Consider the following 19,665-nt stretch of genomic DNA (forward strand, 5'->3'; position numbering starts at 1 on the left):
GGAGCCAAAAACCCCCTAAAACTAGATATTGTTGTTTAGTTGCTAAGTTGTGTCCGATTGTCTGCGACCCCATGGACTGTAGCCCACCAGCCTGCTCTGCCCATGAGATTTCCCAGGCAAGAATACTGCATGGGTTGCCATCTCCTTCTTCTGGGGATCTTCCTGACCCAGGGATTGAACCTGTGTCTCCTCCATTGGGAGGCGGATTCTTTACCACTGAGCCACCCGGGAAGCCCACAACTCGATGTGTTTCTAGCCAACTTGTTTTGGTCTGTGGTGTTCAAAACACTTCAGCATTGTAATCTGTTAGTCCTCAAAAATACCCAAAGAAGAGGATTTCTTTCTTCTTCTATTAAAAAAAAAATTTATTTATTTGGCTGCGCCAGGTCTTAGTTGCACCATGTGGGATCTTCAGGCATGCAAGATCTTTAATTTTGGCGTGTGAACTCTTGGTTGGTCATGTGGGATCTAGTTCCCTGACCAGGGATTGAACTTGGGCCCCCTATACTGGGAGTGTGCAGTCCCAGACCCCCAGGCAAGTCAGAGGAATGGATTTCCTAAGGCAGGTGCAATCATCCTATTTTTCATAGAAAGAAACTGTGGTTCAGAATGGGGAAGGGACTTGCTCAAGGTCATACAGCAATACCCAGAGCTACTGAAGTCAATCTCTTCTATTTAGAACCAAGAACTTTTCCATTATACTGCTATTAATTAATATTTATTAATTATAATTAAATAACTTATCTATTGGGCTTCTCAGATGGCTCAGTGGTAAGGAATCCACATGCCAGTGCAGGACCGCAGGAGATTCAGGTTTGATCTCTGGGTCAGAAAATTCCCTGCAGGAGGAAATGGCAACCAACTCCAGTGTTCTGGCCTGGAGAATCCCATGGACAGAGGAGCCTGGTGACCTACAGTACATGGTGTCACAGAGAGTCGGACACGATTGAGTGAGTATGCACACACACAGCTTCTTTATTAATAGTATTTTTTAATAGTATTTCTATTACTCTTATTGGAGCTGCCATTCATTGAGGGGTACTCTGCCAGGCACTTATCCAAGCATAATCCACTCCAGTGCTATTGCCTGGAAAATCCCATGGACAGAGGAGCCTGATAGGTTACAGTCCATGGGGTCGCAAAGAGTCGGACACGACTGAGCGACTTCACTTCACTTCAATTCTCACCTTAATTCTATGAGAAGTTATGAGAAAGAGAAAAGCGGCCCCTGAAATCTGAAAGCCGACTTGGCACTCACAGTTGGCTTTATGGTCTCTTGCTGAATATACGTATTTCACAGAATTTTCACATCAGACAAGACCATTTTGTGTTCATGATGCATCAAGACAATGATAGGACACTCTGTAGTCGAGTTTGAACACAGGCAAAATAAGCTAAATTATCCTGTTATCCGAAATGATAACATATCCTTAAATGAGTGGTGCTGATGCTGCTTTACCAAGTACAGCTCTAAGCTCTATCTACTCTTCCCTTCTTAAAGATTAAAACAGTCAGTCAGAGAACTGCTCACTTCCTGACAGCATGCAGGTCAGAGCAAAGCCAGCTTCCTGAATCCTGAAGCTAACCGTACCACATCCTGTAAAGTCCTTTCTAACATCTTATTGGAAAGCCATATCGTTCCTCAAGGGAGGTGTTCTGTGAGGTGCTGCTGTGAGTAATAAACCCAACTTGTTCAGCTAGGAACAGAAGTGTTTCTAGTGGTCTATGGCTGAAAACATGAACAAGTACAAGCAGTATCCTTATTTTATAATTAAAGAAAGTAAAACTCAGAGATTCGAGGACTAGTCCCAAGACTATAAGGTAGTGAGTAACAGAATCACAGAAGACTAACCAAAATGGTCACATGGATCACAGCCTTGTGTAACTCAGTGAAGCTATGAGCCATGCTGGGTGGGGCCACCCAAGATGGAAGGGTCTTGTTCTCTCTTTTCCTTTATTTAATTATCTGTGGTATTTAGAGCCTCGATGCCTCAGTTACTTCATCGGTAGTGAGGCAGTTAAGCTCTGCTCTCCGAAGATCCATCCATCGTACGTTTTCTCAGAGACAAGGGCATGAAAAATGTCAAAATGGTTCTACCTGGGAGAGCAGGGCTCTCCCTTTGACTGGGACAGTGGATTCTGAACATATTCCCATAATGCTATGCAGCTGAGAAGATCAAATAATGAACTTGAAGTATGATGTGTCCTGGAGAATACCTCCATGAGCTTTGGAGTCCTGCCCCCATCTACATCCTACCTCTTCCTCTTTTTAAATAATATTTATCATTTATTTTTGGCTGCTTTGGGTCTTAGTTGTGGCATGCTCTGTACGGTGAGGCTGAGGCCCACTTGCCCTGCGGCATATGGCATCTTAGTTCCCTGATCAGGGATGGAATCCAGGTCCCCTGCATTAGATGGCAGATTCTTAACCATTGGGCCACCAGGGAAGTCTGCTACCCTCTCCTTTCAGTCACCCTCATTTGGTTCACAGTCTCTGATTATCATTGCTCTTGACCTACTAGGGAAAGCAAAACAGAAGGGTGACCTGGGTGCTGACCATTCTCTTATTCTTACACCAACTTCCCTCTTCCAATTCAGTGAAGGGGTACCTCCTGAGGATGGCAACCATCCTATCAGCCTCTTCATAAACTGTTGGAAGCTGAACCAAAGGGATGTCCACATCTTTGAGGCCTGAGAATCTGAAAGCTGGCAGAAGGGACTTAGCAAATGTTGCAAGAGAACCTAAAAGACACTTTGGGAGAGATGGGGGTACTTCCCTGATTGCCATCTCCCAGTGTCTCTAGAAATGTCTTAGGACAAAGACAGCAGAATTGGCCCATAGGTTTCTTAGGAGCAGAGTAAGGACCAATGTGAAAGTCAGGGCCCAATGGGAGAGGTACTCTTACTGGTTCACTGGGACAAAAGGCTTTGTATGGATGAAAGCCGCCAGCTGGCACCTGCTGCCCAAGGACGTGTGCTCCCCATAGAAGGAGGTATAGAAACTGAGGCTGGTTGAGTATCTGAAAGCTAAATATCCCACCATTTAATTTTTAAGATGACTTCTTCAATTTTGCATCCACCACCAAATCCTTCATTCCAACATCCACTCACCTATGTCACTCAGCTCTAATGGGTCTGTTTCTTAGAGATGCTAAAGGCGGCTGCCTCACTCCCCCAGGAGCAGGGACTAGCAGGAGGAAGCTGGTAACTCAAGCTCTGGGACAAGGGCTCTCACGCACAAGGTGTTTCCCTCACACCTCCTGGGTATCTCCTCTTCCCCGTCTCTTCTGAGGGGACCCCAGATCCGTCTGTCTTCAGGGTTGAGTGTACGTTGATGAACAGATTGGGGTCTCCCTTGTGATGCCCAAAGGCTACATGGAAACTGATACAGACTCAACTTGGGATCTGGATGGAAGTGGAATCTTGGCGCTCAGCTCCACGTCTTCGTCTTAACTCTTCTCTCCACCTGGTAGAATCCAGTTCACCTTTTCACACTCAGCTCAAACCTTGCCTCTTCTGGGAGGCTGGCCTTGACCTTTTCAGGTGACAGCTAGGGTTTGTCTTCAGCTCCCACAGCATGCATGTTTCTGAAATTATGTCTGCCTGCCAGGCTGGGTGGGGAGATCTTCACAGGTAAGGCCAGTCCTGGTCTAGAGGTGTCCAAAGTGGGATGCACCAGGGGACAGGAGAAAACATCTACAAACTTCTGCTTACTTTTCTCTAGCCTGCGCTGTGCTATGCTCAGTCACTCAGTTGTGTCTGACTCTTTGCAACCCCATGGACTGTAGCCTGCCAGGCTCCTTTGCCAGTGGGGATTCTCTAGGTAAGAATACTGGAGTGGGTTGCCATGCCCTCCTCTAGGGGATCTTCCCAACCTAGGGATTAAACCCAGGTCTCTAGCATTGCAGGTGGATTCTTTACCATCTTAGCCACCAGGGAAGCCCATGAATGCTGGAGTGGGTAGCTTATCCCTTCTCCAGGGGATCATCCTGACCCAGGAATCAAACCGGGGTCTCCTGCATTGCAGGCGGATTCTTTACCAGCTGAGCTACCAGGGAAGCCCTTTCTCTAGCTTATTCTTTATTAAATATATATTATTGACTACTTCAAGTGTGCGTACTAGTACAACAATGTGCATATGAGTATATGCACAAATACATATTCAAAATACTTACTGGTGTGAATGAGAGTAATCACATACTCTCATTTGGAAGCTACTGTCTTGGTCATTTCTATTTCCCTGCTTCCTATCACAGAACAAGCACTAAATGCAGGATAGAGTGATGAATGATTGAAAGAATGAGTGATGTTGCCTGAGCTTAGTCTATTATAATGTCTCATAGTTGGTAGCTGGGTGTCACCGGGCAAGATATTCCCCTTTCTTTGGCTCTGAATTCCTCACGTATGAAATAAGGACTCTGAATCAGCTTCAATTCCACATGCCTTCCAACATGAATATTCCTAGGTGAGGTCAGAGTCATTTCTTTTCCAGTGGTTCAGTTCAGTTCAGTCGCTCAGTCGTGTCCGACTCTTTGTGACCCCATGGACTGCAGCACGCCAGGCCTCCCTGTCCATCATCAGCTCCCGGAGTCCACCCAAACCCATGTCCATCGAGTCGATGATGCCATCCAACCATCTCATCCTCTGTCGTCCCCTTCACCTCCTGCCCTCAATCTTTCCCAGCATCAAGGTCTTTTCCAATGGGTCAGCTATTCGCATCAGGTGACCAAAGTATTGGAGTTTCAGCTTCAACATCAGTCCTTCCAATGCTCAGGACTGATCGCCTTTACGATGGACTGGTTGGATCTCCTTGCAGTCCAAGGGACTCTCAAGAGAATTCTCCAACACCACAGTTCAAAGCATCAGTTCTTTGGCGCTCAGCTTTCTTTATAGTCCAGCTCTCATATCCATACATGACCACTGGAAAAACCATAGCCTTGACTACGGACCTTTGTTAGCAAAGTAATGTCTCTGCTTTTGAATATGCTGTCTAGGTTGGTCATAACTTTTCTTCCAAGGAGTAAGTGTCTTTTAATTTCATGGCTGCAATCACCATCTGCAGTGATTTTGGAGCCCAGAAAAATAAAGTCAGCCACTGTTTCCCCATCTATTTGCCATGAAGTGATGGGACTGGGTGCTATGATCTTAGTTTTCTGAATGTTGAGCTTTAAGCCAACTTTTTCACTCTCCTCTTTCACTTTCATCAAGAGGCTTTTTAGCTCCTCTTCACTTTCTGCCATAAGGGTGGTGTCATCTGCATATCTGAGGTTATTGATATTTCTCCTGGCAATCTTGATTCCAGCTTGTGCTTCTTCCAGCCCAGCGTTTCTCATGATGTACTCTGTATATAAGTTAAATAAGCAGGATGACAGTATACAGCCTTGACGTACTCCTTTTCCCATTTGGAACCAGTCTGTTATTCCATGTCCAGTTCTAACTGTTGTTTCCTGACCTGCATACAGGGTTTTCAAGAGGCAAGTCAGGTGGTCTGGTGTTCCCACCTCTTTCAGAATTTTCCACAGTTTATTGTGATCCACACAGTCAAAGGCTTTGGCATAGTCAATAAAGCAGAAATAGATGTTTTTCTGGAACTCTCTTGTTTTTTTGCCCATATAATTTAGTCGATAATTATCCTAACAGGTGTTTACGTTGCATTAATTACATGCCAGGCTCTCGAATCTTAGGGCTCAGCATGTCCTCATTCACTTTCCTCACAACAACCCCAGGTAGGAAGAAGACAAGTGCAAAGATGTTAAGTAAATTATTCAAAGCCACATAGTGAGGTAGAAGTGCGCCTGCTGACTACTACCACCTTCGGTGTTGCTGGCTGGCTTCCAACTGCCAGTATCTGCAGCTCTTTGCCTGAAGGATTCCTTGGGGCCACACAAGAAGCCTGTGCCCCGAGGGAGTCAGAAGTCCCCAGTCACTGAGTGACAGGGAGTTGGTAACTGCCCTGTAACCTCTTGGGGGAGGCAGCTACAAGGAAGGTGCTGTACCCCACCCGGCCCCTCCCCCATGGGATGGAGGGCATCACTAACAGTGCCAGTGGGCTTGCTCCTCCATGTTTGTTGGCCACCTTTCCTGCCCTTTCGCGTACCCAATAAACCATATTCCCTTTGCTTCTAGGGAACCCCAACTTATAACAAACCCAGGCTCCGGATCTTTACAGACTGGCTGGGGAGTTGGGCTCTTAACTCTTTCTCCTTGCAAAGGCCAAAACCTTCAGGACAGTCAGCTAGGCGGTCATGGTTAGGGTTCTGCTGCTCTGTCCCCACCAATAAAGAGATGTTGGAGTCCTAACCCCCAGGAACTCAGAATATGAGCTTGTTTGGAAACAGGGTCTCTAGCATGGGGATTAAGTTAAGTGTTCATTAGGATGGGCCCAAATCCAGTATGACTGGTGTCCTGACAAAAAGGGCAGATTAGGTGACAGACAGGGAGAATGCCATGGGAAGACTGGACTCATGCTGCAGAAAGCCAGGCCTTCCAGGAGCTGAGAGAGAGGCCTGGAATGGATCAGGGCCTTTCAAGGAAGCATGGCCCTGCTGACTCCTTGATCTCAAACTTCTAGCTTCCAGAAGTGAGAGAGAATAAATATTTGGTTTTCAGGGAATTTCTTGGCTGTCCAGTGGTTAGGACTCCAGGCTTCCACTGCAGGGGACACTTTAACCCCCTGGTCAGGGAACTAAGATCCTGAAAGCTGCATGGTGTGGCTAAATAAATATTAACAAATAAACCACTCAGTTCATAATGCTTTGTTATAGGAACTCCAGGAAATAAACCCACCAGCCAGCTGACATCTGCATACCCCCGTTTTATCCTCAAAGGATTCTCAGATGATTAAGTGAAATAATGCCAAAAAAAAAAAAAAATGCTAAGCAAAGAGCCTGGCACTGGGCAGGTGCTAAGTGGGTCGATGCTTTTCTTTAGAAGAAATAAAAGTCCCCACCCTGCCACAGGACCTCAGGGGAGGGGTTTCCTTGAGCAAGTGGAGAAGTGAGCCTCACCCACCTTCCTTTCTCCTCCCAAGAGTCCAGGAGGATGACCAGTCCCCAGACTGATCTGGTCCAAAAAGTAAACAAATGCTTTCATGGCATGGTATCTGTCACCCAGGTTTTTGTGTTGCTTGGGAGTGGCTATTAAGAGGTAGGTGGGGCTGGAATGGTTCCTACACCTGGTAGGGCCCAGTCTGAGGACAGAAAAAAGGGAGGTGCCTTCCACACCGCACAACAGTGAGAAGGATCACCGTTTTCATGGACCCAATGGGTTACAGTTCTTGGTTGCAGACAACAGAATCCACTCCTGTTAGTTTAATTAGAAAATGAATTTATTAGATATAAGGCCAGAGGTTGAAGCCACAGGCAAATATGCAACATCACTGTGGGGCAAGAGGACTTCTCTACTGAAAAGAATTCTGCCACCACTGATGCTAAGGGCTGGACCAGAAACTCCCCCGCTGCCCCTCCAAGGAGAGCAGCGATGTTGGGGAGGGGGGTGAGGGTGAGGATGCAGTGAAGAGAGAGGCAGGGTTCTGCTGAGGAGGGTAGGCTTGAGAAGGAAGCAGAGGAGACTCAAATAGCTCAGAAGCAGTCACAGCCCCGTGTGGGGCCTCCTAGGACTTCAGCATCTCAGGGAGCACAGTTGCCGGATTCTCTGTAAGAAGAAGGAACTTGTTGACTGTCATCACCGAAGCCCCTGATCTTGACAGCGTACACCTGATAGAGTCTTGACAACCCCAGAAACGAGCGAGCGCGGTACTCCTGACACCAGGACGGCCAGGAAGAGAAAAGCCGTTTGCTCAGGAGCACTGTGGACCCGCTGGGCAGGGAGGCTGATTCGGCCTTCCCATCTGAGAGTGGCTTAGATTACCTGGAAGGTGATTCTAGGGGTGACCTTCTGGAAAGTTGGCCCCTGGAGAACTCTCTCAGCGTGTGGTTTCACAGGACACTGTGGCCACTTCTCCTGGCCAGCAGCGAGGAGGAAAGGCACGGGCAGGGGTGAAGGGGTGTGGCCCCTGAGCTCCGCCCCTCTCCCCAGCCCTTCCCCTCCCACCCTGCCCGGCCCCATCTTACCCTGGGCTCTGTTGCGGCCCCCACAGGTGCTGATACACTCCTTCTCATTCCCGAAGTTGTTCGGCTTCCTTCTGCATCCGCCGTAAGTAAAGGTCTGGCAGAGCCCGGACACGGCGTTGTAGAAGTACCTGGTGAACGTGGCCCTGCAGGGACCGGTGTATGGAGGCTGCAGACAGAAGGCAGGGCGCAGGCCTGAGGGGTTGGGAGGGACAACGGGTCAGTTACGCGGATGGCCATCACAGCTGGGGCTACAAGGTCAGCAAATGGAACCCCCGTGTCTGGAAACAGAGAATGGTGAGTGGCGGTAGCGGTGGTGAGGAAAGCCTGAACTGTGAAGCCTCCACTTGAGGACCTGCATTCGGAGGCATTATTATTAATTCTTTTAGGTATGAAGATGATATGGTGATGGTATAAAAAAACCCATATCCCCTTCATGAAATATTTATGGATTTATTTGCATGATGCCTTAGATTAGCTTTTTAAAATCCTGGGGGAAAAAAGGTCAAACATAAACAATATTCTCCCTATGTTGATAGTTGCTGAAAGTGAACCATGGGTACATAGGATTTAGTTATACTATTTTCTGTACTTTTGAGTAAGGTTGAAAGTTTCCAGTATTTAAAAAAAGTGGGAAAGTATCATGCTGTAATGGAGAAAGGAATGGAAAAACATATGGTATATTTTTAAAAATGTTTTTTTATTTTAATTAATTAATTGGCTGCTCTGAGTCTTTTTCACTGCAAATGGGTTTTCTCTAGTTGCCGTGAGAGGGGGTTACTGTCTAGTTGCGTGGACTCAGTGGTTGTGGCCCATGGGACTAGTTGCCCCACAGCATGTGAAATCCTCTCGGACCAGGGATCAAACCCATGTCCCCTCATTGGACAGGCAGATTCTTAACCACGGGACCACCAGGGAAGTCCTAGAGTGTATTAACTTTGGCTATCTCATGGAGATGGGAATACTAGAATTTTGAGGGGGTGTGATGCCATCTAGTCAAGGCTATGGTTTTTCCTGTGGTCATGTATGGATGTGAGAGTTGGACTGTGAAGAAGGCTGAGTGCCAAAGAATTGATGCTTTTGAACTGTGGTGTTGGAGAAGACTCTTGAGAGTCCCTTGGACTGCAAGGAGATCCAACCAGTCCATTCTGAAGGATATCAGCCCTGGGATTTCTTTGGAAGGAATGGTGCTAAAGCTGAAACTCCAGTACTTTGGTCACCTCATGCAAAGAGTTGACTCATTGGAAAAGACTCTGATGCTGGGAGGGATTGGGGGCAGGAGGAGAAGGGGATGACAGAGGATGAGATGGCTGGATGACATCACTGACTCAATGGATGTGAGTCTGAGTGAACTCTGGGAGTTGGTGATGGACAGGGAGGCCTGGCATGCTGCGATTGACGGGGTTGCAAAGAGTCGGACACAACTGAGCGACTGAACTGAACTGAACTGATGTTGTGATTTATAATATAATTAGAAATATATATTTGGTGCTAGTTCCATCCCAGCACAAAGCTCCTAAAACCCTGGGATTTTCTAAATGAGGAGAGCAATAAAGGTGTCTTCAGTAATGTGAAGAGGGTGACTTTGGAAAGCTCCCAGGTAACCCAAGGATGAGAGCTGGCTGCCAGGGGAACCAAGTGCCTGATCAGATGGTTGAACTGTCACCTTGACCCTCTGAAGCCCCCACCTCCAGGGAGAAGAGAATGGGTGGAAGTTTATCAGTCACCAATAGTTCATGATTTAATCAATCGTGACTGTCTGAGGAAAGTGAAAGTGAAGTTAGTCATGTCTGACTCTTTTCGACCCCCTAGACTGTAGCCTGTCAGGCTCCTCCATCCATGGGATTTTCCAGGCAAGAGTACTGGAGTGGGTTGCCATTTCCTTCTCCAGGGATCCTGACCCAGGGGTTGAACCTGGGTTCACCCACATTGTAGGGAGACACTTTACCATCTGAGCCAGCAGGGTAAAGCCATGCTTTACCGTCTGAACCACAGATTGTGTGAGTCATCACACAGTCATCGTGACTGTATGAGGAAGCCTCCAGAAAAAACACAGAAGGACTGCATCTGAAGAGTTTCCAGGTTGGTAAACAGGAGCAAGTTCAGGGAGTATGGACAACGAGACAGCATGGAAGCTCTGTGCCCTTTCTCCATATCCTGCCTCGTGTAGCCTTTCCATATGGTTGTCCTGAATTATATCTTTTTATGAGAAGTTAGTGCGTGCCTGCGTGCTACGCCGCTTCAGTCGTGTCCGACTCTTTGTGACCCTATGGCGTGTAACCTGCCAAGTTCCTTTGTCCATGGGGTTCTCCAGGCAAGAATACCGGAGTGGGTTGCCAAACCCTTCTCCAGGGGATATTCCAGATTCCAGGATCGACCTGCATCTCCTAGGGCTTCTGCTTTGCAGGCAGATTCTTTACCACTGAGCTACCGGGGAAGCGCTGATAAACTGTTAATCTTGTAAGTAAAATGTTTCCCCAAGTCTGTGCTGCTCTAGCAAATTCACTTAACTCCAGGGGCGTCGTGGGAATCTCTGATATACAGCTGTTGGTAGAAGCATGAGTGACAGGCTGGACCTGTAATTGGAGTCTGAAGATGGGAGGAGACTTGTGGGCCACAGTCATTAACCGGTGGAATCTGACACTATTTCCAGGTTGCTAGTGTCAGAACTGGTATGATGCAAAGACAGCCGGTCAGTGTTCCCTGAGAACTGGACAATAGGTTGATGGCTTGGGAAAACAAACACACAGCAAGAGAAGGAGTCTTAAAAACTTTCCTTACACATCTTTATATCCTTTATAGAAGTTCCTGTGAGCATGTATTCCTTTTGCAATTATGAAAGAAGACATATTTAAAATAAAATATACCACAATTTTTATAAGTAAGTAATGCTGTACAAGAATATTTATTGACACCAGAAAATGGTTGAAGTGTATTGCGGAGTAAAAGCGCTCCATCCAGTGATGTGTTTTGTTAAGAATAAAACTCCTGCCCTGAGGATATGGGTGTCAATCCCTTTTTAGCAACAGATCGCTTCTTTCCAAGGAAAACTTAGAAGAAACCTGGGTTTTGGGTAAAGCCCCATCCTCAGCCCTCTCACTACCCACCCCTCAGAGTCATTTTCCTACTGCTTCCTATCCCAAGTCTCAAGGAACATCTAGTGCAAGCCCCTAGACTATATTCCTTAAGGTCTTAGAGGAGCCACTCTTTGGCTGTATGACCTGAGGTGAGACAAGTAACCACTCTGAGCTGCAGCATCGTCATCATAGAGATGAGCATAATAACCCCAACCTCAGGGACTTGTTGAGAGAATTAGAGATGATGTCTGTCAAGTAACTGGTAATCAATCCATACTCAATAAACACTAGTTATTACAGTAATTGTTAGATGTGCTCATTAAATTTTAATTTAATTTTCCAGGGCAGCATCCAAACTAAAAATCACTCATGGACACAATTGCCCATTAAAGCCCTTTAAGCTTCCCCCGTCGATACACACTAGAGAAGTCCCCAGGGACCACCCTGGACACCAACACAGCCAGTTTTCCCAACACTGGGAAACATGATGCTGCTTTTCTGGAGCCTCAGATTAAGTAAATACCTTCATTTTAACACCCAAGCATATCAAGAACACATATTTATTCTATGCAATATTTAAAATATGTATTGGTTCAGAAATTGGAAAATTAATATATAGTTTAGACATAAGTTGTCAAAATGTAAACTATCTTGATGAACATTTAAGATGGGAACTCAAAAGTCTCTGAGTTATTCAATATGTTTATACATCCACAGACTTCTTGATCCAATAAACACGAAAAGGAAAATCCCGTGAAACTCAGACTAAAAAAGATCACATAAATGCCCAGAGAGAAGAGGGAAAGCTCTCATTTATGACAAAACCTTTGCATCAATTAGAAAGTTGCTTTCTTAAAGCCTAAAGAATGGCAATTCTCTATTTAAAAGAAGAGTTTCCTCTTTAAAATAGCAAGTTACATCTGGTAGAAGATAACATTTTCACTTGAAATCGGGAATGAGGTGTATTCAAGTCTCAGTGTAAAACTCTTGGTCCCAGCTGAGCAGGGCCAGGGTTGGGGTGAAGCAAAGAGGCAGATCAAGCAAGTGGAGGGTCATGTCCTTTTCATTTAAAACTTTCATATTGGGTCAGTGGTAAAGAATCTGCCTGCAGTGCAGGAGCCTAGGGTTCAATTCCTGGGATGGGAAGATCCCTTGGAGAAGGAAATGGCAACCCACTCCAGTATTCTTGCCTGGGGAAAAAAACCCCATGGACAGAAGAACCTGGTGGGCTACAGTCCATGGAGTCACAAAGAGTCGGACAAGACTGATCGACTCAAGAGCAACATTGCAGTCAATCGTGATCTATCAATCCTGGGCTGAGTGAGTGCCTCACTCACCTCACCCAAATCACAGCCCTGTGGCAGAGGTGGAGCCTGTCCTATCTGGAGGCTGAGGAGCTGAGGAAAGGGAAGGCTGTGCTACCTGGGGGGTAGCTCTGCCTAGATGATGCGAGATGCTAAGTCTCTTCAGTTGTGTTTGACTCTTTGCGATCCTATGGACCATAGCCTGCTAGTCTCCTCTCTGTCCCTGGGATTCTCCAGGCAAGAGTACTGGAGTGGGTAGCTTTTTCCTTCTCCAGGGGATCTTCCCAACCCAGGGACTGAATCCGAGTCTCTTACATCTCTGGCATTGGCAGGTGGGTTCTTTACCGCTGAGCCACTGGGCAAGCCCCAAGCTCTGCCTGAAGCTACATTGTTCCCTCCTCATCTCTGGATGAACATACATTAAGACCTCAAAGTAGAAGGATTTATCCCTAATCTTTGGGTTGTGAGATTTGAAATGTTGATTTACCTTTAACATTTCTTTTTTTAAATTAGAGGATAATTACTTAACCCTGTTGCGGTGATTTTTGTGAGATTTGAAATCTTGATTTACCCTTAACTTTTTTTTTTTTAATTAGAGGATAATTACTTAACACTATTGCGGTGATTTTTGCCAGATTTGAAATCTTGATTTACCCTTAACTTTTTTTTTAAATTAGAGGATAATTACTTAACACTATTGTGGTGATTTTTGCCATACATCAACATGACTTGGCCACAGGTATACATATATCCCCTTCCTCTTGAACCCCCTTCCCACATCCTTCCCCACCCCACCCCTCTAGATTGTTACTGGCTTGGGGTTCCTTGCGTCTTACGTCATACTCCCGCTGGCGATCTCGTTTACCTACGGTAATGTGTATGTTTCAATGCTCTTCTCTCACATCATCCCGCCCTCTCCTTCTCCCACTGTGTCCAAAAGTCTGTTCTTTATGTTTGTGTCACCCTTGCTGCCCCACAAATAGGATCCTCAGCACTGTCTTTCTAGATTCCATATATATGTGCCAGGTCTCCCACATTGTAGACAGACGCTTTACCGTCTAAGCCACCAGGGAAGCTATATATGTGCTAATATATATTTTTCTTTCTCTTTCTGACTTCACTCTGTATAATAGGTTCTAGGTTCATCTACCTCATTAGAACTGACTCGTAGGTGTTCCTTTTTACAGCTGAGTAATATTCCATTGTGTATATGTACCACAACTTCCTTATCCATTCCTCTGCTGATGGACATCTAAGATGCTTCCATGTCCTTACTACTGTATTTATTTTTCTTTTTTTCTTTTTATTTTATTTGTCTTTTTCTCACTACTGTATTTATTTGGCTGTGCCAGATCTTTGTTGAGGCACTCGAGATCGTCTCTACTTGCGGCATACAGGATCTAGTTCCTTGATCAGGGGTTGAACTCATGCCCCCTGTTGAAGCCTTAGCCACTGGACCACCAGGGAAGTCCCCTGATTTACCTTTTGATATTTTTATTTTCTGAGTTTTATGTATAAAACTAGTATAATGAACGTTTTTCTAGTATAATGAACATATACTAATGCATTTGTGTATCAGAAAACAGCAAAGATGCTTAATTGTTTAATTGAGGAACAGAATTGTCCTCAACCGGGCAAGCCATTCATGTTATTCAAAGGAACTGGAGTCAACCCAAGAAGTAACTCAGCTACACACCCCTCCTGGCTCACTGGACCGACCACTGCTGCAGCTGCTCACCGGGCCGGTCTCTGCCCTTCGCCCCCTAGAGGCCACTCTCTGCACTGCAGCCGCAGGGATCCAGTCTTAACTTGAGTCCTACCCGTGGCTCTTGTGACCACTCCGAATCTCAGTGGCTCCCCAGCTCTCTCAGAGTCAAATTCTGATTCTTGTAAAACCTTAGGAAGCTCCTCATGACCTTCCCCCATGGCCTCTCTGCCTTATCCCCCTCCTCTCCCCTCTGCTCCAGCCACCCTGGTCCTGGCTGCTGCTCAAACACCTCCTATCACTGAGGGTTTTGCTAACTAGTCTGCAGAAAGAGCATGGATTCCTTTCCCCCATCAATCTCTACAATCAAAACACTTGTCATGAACTGCCATAGTATTTCACCTACTCAGCTGTCCGTCTCCCTTCTAGAGTGCACTGAATCTGTGCTACATTTTGTTCATAGCTGTGTCCCCACACCAAGAACAATGGTTTGCCGGGCCTTGATAAACTTCATGCTTCTGCTGGCTGCAGTCATTGAGTGGAATGAATATAATTAAATTCCTGTTAGTGAAATGTCTGAAGCTGGGCAGGAGCTTATGGAGTTCTGGGCTTCTGGGAACAAAAGCCTTTCCAGGCCCCCAGTTTGTTTCTTATTTGCAGGAAAAAGGCTTCAGCCTCCTAGACTTTCCGGAATACCAAAGGGCAGATTCAAGCAATGGCTAATCAAGGAAGGGAGGGGAAGCAGAAACAAAGGAGAAGCAGTCAAGAAACAATAGTGCGCAATGGGGCAGGGCAGGGTCGGGTCCAGGCTCCTCCAGAAGGAATATACTTATCAGTATCTTTGAGTTCTTTTGCGACAACTAAATTCCCCACCCCGCTGGAGGAAGGTAACTTCTGGCTGAGCACAAAGTTCTTGGAACACCAACCATGCAGAAGAAAGTCACACCATCACACATCTACAGCTTTCACCCCAAATCTTGCATGTAAAAGCTTCTCTCTGGGGAAGTTAGGGGTTTTTAAGGCCGGAGCCACTCTCGTCTCCTTGCATAGCCCTGCAATAAACCTTTCTCAGCCCCAAACTCAGACTTCTCGGTTTGCTTAGCCTCACTGTGAGTCAGGCACATGGACTTACTTTTGGTAGCAGCACATCTAGAAAACTATGAATCTACTCCAACATCCCATATCCTGAGATGAGGATAAAATAATAGACATGGGAATAAAGGGAAGGGCCTTGAGTCATCACAAATATTCTAACAGCCCGAGAGAAGTATAACCTTGTTTCCATGAGCAAAGTCCTGGAAGTGTTGCATTTTTGCAATAATAATGGAGAAATAATGTCATTGCTGTTGAAACACTTAATCGTGTCCGAGTCTTTGCCATCCCATGGACCGTAGCCTGCCAGGCTCTTCTGTTCATGAAATTTTCTGGGCAAGAATACTGGAGTGGGTTGCCATTTCCTCTTCTAGGGGATCTTCCTGACCCAGGGATCGAACCCACATCTCCATGTCTCCTACACTGCAGGTGGATTATTTACAGCTGAGCCACTGGGAAGCCCAGTAATATCATTATTTGACCCCTACATATTTTTTTCTTGGGGGTAGGTAGACAAAAATTCTTCAGACTAAGACACCTTGGTGGAAAATGGACATTATCGGGTGTGAAATGTGAAAAAAACCCCAAAAACCTCTATATTCATGATTGATAATTCATTGCAAGAACTTGTTTGGTAGTTTTCCCTTGTACAGGTGAGGAAACTGCAGCAAAGTGACTGACCTCAAGTCACAGAGCAGGTGAGTGGTAAGGTTGGGTCAATGTACAATCCTGTTACAACCCATGTAAAAACACCTGCCGTCTGCAGGGAATTGTTACAATCTAGGTAACTGGTAAGAGTTTCTGGGAACACTGCCCTCCACTTTTACTCACCTGTACTTGAGCCTCCTTCCAGCCATCAAAGCCCAGGGATATACGACTCTGGGTTTCTTCTGTACATCAAACATGGGGTATCTCTTCCAACACCAACCAATTCTCCAGACCAATGCAGTGGCCCCTAAGTCAACTCACTTCAGACTCTAAATCTGCAGAGTTAGCCCCAACTGCATGGGATGAGGGCTCAACCCCACAAGACGGCTCCACTTCAGATGCCAGCTACATGTCCCTGGGGTCCCACAGACCTCTCAGCCACTGCCTAGAAATTCAGGGGCTGTGTGGCTTTCCCTCTCAAGTTTCAATAATTGACTAGAACAACTCACACAACTCAGGAAAGTCTTTTATTTACTGGATAAAGGATAAAATAAAGGATAAAACTCAGGGGCTTCCCTGGTGGCTGAGTGGTAAAAGAACCCACCCGCCAATGCAGGAGACAAGGGTTTGATCCCTTACCCGGGAAGATTCCACGTGCATCGGGGCAGCTAAGCCTGTGTGGCACAGCTCCTGAGCCTGCGTTCTAGAGCCCAGGAGCCACAACTACTGAGCCCAAGTGCCCTAGAGCCTGTGCTCTGCAACAAGGGAAACCACCGCAGTGAGAAGCTTGCTCTCTGCTATTAGAGAAAAGCCTCTTGAATGTTCCCCACCCAGAAAGCTCTGCAATTCCCAATGTTTAGGAGTTTTTATTCACTGGGTTGGCAAGTGGATCGACTCATTAGCTGTTGGTGACTTGACTTCTATCCCAGTACCCTCCCCTCCCCACAGAGGAGCTGGGGGCAGAAAATTCTAATCCTCAGATCACCTGATGGAAAGTCCTGGAGACCAGTCCCAGCCAGAAGCTATCGATAGCTCAGATGGTAAAGCGTCTGTCTATAATGCGGGAGACCTGGGTTTGATCCTTGGGTTGGGAAGGTCTCCTGGAGAAGGGAATGGCAACCCACTCCAGTATTCTTGCCTGGAAAATCCCATGGATGGAGCAGCCTGTTAAGCTACAGTCCATGGGGTCACAAAGAGTCGGACATGACTGAAAAACTTCACTTTCCTTAACATACAAAAAGCAGCAACTTCCAAGGGTTTTAAGCGAACTGGACCATAAACCCAGACAAGGGTCAAACAGTGATCTTTTTGTTACCTGACAGTCAGGTTTGAGGACCAGGCAGGGACCAGGCATAGAGAGTCTCAGAGGTGGGGTCCCTGATCTGGTAGAGTTATGCAGGAGAATTTTCTTAAGCTGAAAACATAATGATTTTCTTTTTGAGAGTCATGAAATGTCCCTGGAGTGAAAACTGCCCAGTTTCTCAGGAGAAATCCGGAGAGGGCTGGTAACACTCCCCCCATGCCTGTTCTGCAGCCCCTTCCAAGGACTCCCCTTTTCCCTCCCACCCAGTTCACAGAGGAGACAGGAGCTGGGACTCACCGTTGTCCTTGTTGCTGTCGTCCCCCTCTGGGGTGCCAGCCACCAGGGTGCCCAGGAGGACCAGAAGGGCTGCGGAGAGGCAGAGCCGGCTCATCTTCGTGCCCTTGCAGGAGGGCTCCTGAGGATGCTGGGGGCAGACTGGGCTTTTCACACCCCTGCTGAGGGGTGGGACCAGGAAGGGGAGGGGCTAGGGTCAATCCTCTTCATGCTCGACCTCCCCACCTAACCAGGCTTCTTCCTGCATCTGCTGGGGCCCAATGCCCAGTAACAGCGCTTCTCAGACTTCGCTCCTGCATCGGGTCTTGTGGAAATAAACACACATTCTGATCGCCCAGTTCTGGGTGAGGCCTGGGAAGCAGCATTCCTAACAGGCTCCCTGTTACAGGTGTGTCCCAGTCCACTTCCTCTCCTATTAAACGGTCCTCAGAACTGCGCTTTGAAAGCAGGCCTGCAGAAGCACTCACCAGGGCTGCCGGGGAAGGGTAGCAGGCACAAAAAAGCTGCCTTCCCCATGCATCTTGGGAATGTGAAAAAGGAGCCAAGATCAGGAAGGGGTGACTCTCAGAAAACCCCACATTCTCTCCGCCTAACCTGCACACTGGAAGCATTTGTCTTCTGTTGCAAAAAATAAACGCGAGTCCCCCCCCACTCCCGGAAGATGATGGTCCATTAGATTTCCATGTGCTGGCACCATGCCATGCTGCGTGCACAAGTGTGTAGTCTCCACATGACTATGTCCCCCTCAACCCAGTTACTATCGAGGCCCTTGGGTCTAGATTCGAGTGAATTGCCAGGACTCTCAAAGCGGTGGCAAACACCCTTGGAAGATGAAAACCTCAATTCTTTTTTTTGCTTTAACTTTTAATTTTAGATTGGGGTACACCTGATTAACAATGTTGTGATAGTTTCAGGTAAACAGTGAAGAGTTTCAGCTGTATATATACATGGATCCATTCTCCCCACAAACTCCCCTCCCATCCAGACTGCTATATAATCTTGAGCACAGTTCCATGTACTATATAGTAGGTCCTCGTTGGTTATCCTTCTTAAATATAACGATGTGTACATGTCCATCATAAACTTCCTAACTGTCCTGCCCCCCGTCCTTCCCATACAACCGTAAGCTTGTGCTCGAAGTCTATGAGTCTGTTTCTGTTCTGGAAGTAAGTTCATTTGTATCCTTTCATTTAGAGTCCACATATAGGGGGTGTCCTACAGTATTTTTCCTTCTCTGTCTGACGTTTTTTACTCATTATGACACTTAAAGAATCGGACACGACTGAGCGACTTCACTATCACTATGTTGCTGCAAATGGCATTATTTCGTTCTTTTTTATTGGCTGAGTAATATTCCCTTGGCACTTCCCTAGTGGCTTAGTCAGTAAAGAATCTGCCTGTAATGCAGGAGACATGGGTTCAATCCCTGGGTTGGGAAGATCCCCTGGCAAAAGGAATGGCAACCCACTCCAGTATTCCTGCCTGGAGAATCCCATGGACAAAGGAGCTTGGCAGGCTACAGTCCATGGGGTCAAAACAGTTGGACACAACTTAGTGACTAAACCACCACCACCAATATTCCATTTAGACCTCACTGCTTATTTTATGCTGGAGATAAACTCAGCTGAGATGTTGGATCCCAGGGTGTGATGACTGCATGTTTCACAGTGAGAGGAAACAGGTTATGCGCTCCCCTGCAAACAGGCCACATGGTGTGTGGGTTATTTTGAACTAAAGACATTTGAGACCCAAAACACTCAGGAAAAGCTGATTCAGTCCAGTTCAGTTCAGTCGCTCAGTTGTGTCCGACTCTTTGGAACCCCGTCAATCGCAGCACGCCAGGCCTCCCTGTCTGTCACCAACTCCCAGAGTTCACTCAAACTCACGTCCATCGAGTCGGTGATGCCATGCAGCCATCTCATCCTCGGTCGTGCCCTTCTCCTCCTGCCCCCAATCCCTCCCAGCATCAGAGTCTTTTCCAATGAGTCAACTCTTTGCATGAGGTGGCCAAAGTACTGGAGTTTCAGCTTTAGCATCATTCCTTCCAAAGAAATCCCAGGGCTGATCTCCTTCAGAATGGACTGGTTGGATCTCCTTGCAGTCCAAGGGATTCTCAAGAGTCTTCTCCAACACCACAGTTCAAAAGCGTCAATTCTTCGGCGCTGAGCCTTCT

At 46.7% G+C, this 19,665-nt stretch overlaps 1 protein-coding gene across 3 annotated transcripts; it reads right to left on the bottom strand.

The window, feature by feature from the left end:
* Nucleotides 1-7,305: 7,305 nt before the first annotated feature.
* Nucleotides 7,306-18,101, bottom strand: LOC120869534 (serum basic protease inhibitor-like). 3 transcript variants are annotated; one of them, XM_040248915.1, is made up of 4 exons: nucleotides 17,960-18,101; nucleotides 17,496-17,564; nucleotides 8,073-8,264; nucleotides 7,306-7,653 (listed from the first exon to the last, which is right to left on the bottom strand). In XM_040248915.1, the coding sequence occupies exons 1-4, from the start codon at nucleotides 18,006-18,008 to the stop codon at nucleotides 7,613-7,615; spliced, it is 351 nt and encodes a 116-aa protein (XP_040104849.1). In that variant the 5' UTR covers nucleotides 18,009-18,101; the 3' UTR covers nucleotides 7,306-7,612. The 3 variants fall into 3 exon arrangements, with proteins under 3 accessions (XP_040104849.1, XP_040104851.1, XP_040104850.1); XM_040248917.1 differs by lacking the exon at nucleotides 17,960-18,101 and adding an exon at nucleotides 17,718-17,949; XM_040248916.1 differs by lacking the exon at nucleotides 17,960-18,101 and having other exon boundaries at nucleotides 17,496-17,675.
* Nucleotides 18,102-19,665: the final 1,564 nt, after the last annotated feature.

This window comes from Oryx dammah, unplaced genomic scaffold, assembly GCF_014754425.2.
Source record: "Oryx dammah isolate SB20612 unplaced genomic scaffold, SCBI_Odam_1.1 HiC_scaffold_10, whole genome shotgun sequence".
NCBI lineage: Eukaryota > Metazoa > Chordata > Mammalia > Artiodactyla > Bovidae > Oryx > Oryx dammah.

What these genes read in the sequence shown, in the direction of transcription:
- LOC120869534 (XM_040248915.1), bottom strand. Translation starts at nt 18,008, where the DNA reads ATGGGGAAGGCAGCTTTTTTGTGCCTGCTACCCTTCCCCGGCAGCCCT. An exon ending in ACCCTTCCCCGGCAGCCCTG is followed by an intron (nt 17,565 to 17,959) that starts GTGAGTGCTTCT and finishes GCCTCTCCGCAG; the next exon opens with CCCTTCTGGTCCTCCTGGGC. An exon ending in CGACAGCAACAAGGACAACG is followed by an intron (nt 8,265 to 17,495) that starts GTGAGTCCCAGC and finishes CCAACCCCTCAG; the next exon opens with GCCTGCGCCCTGCCTTCTGT.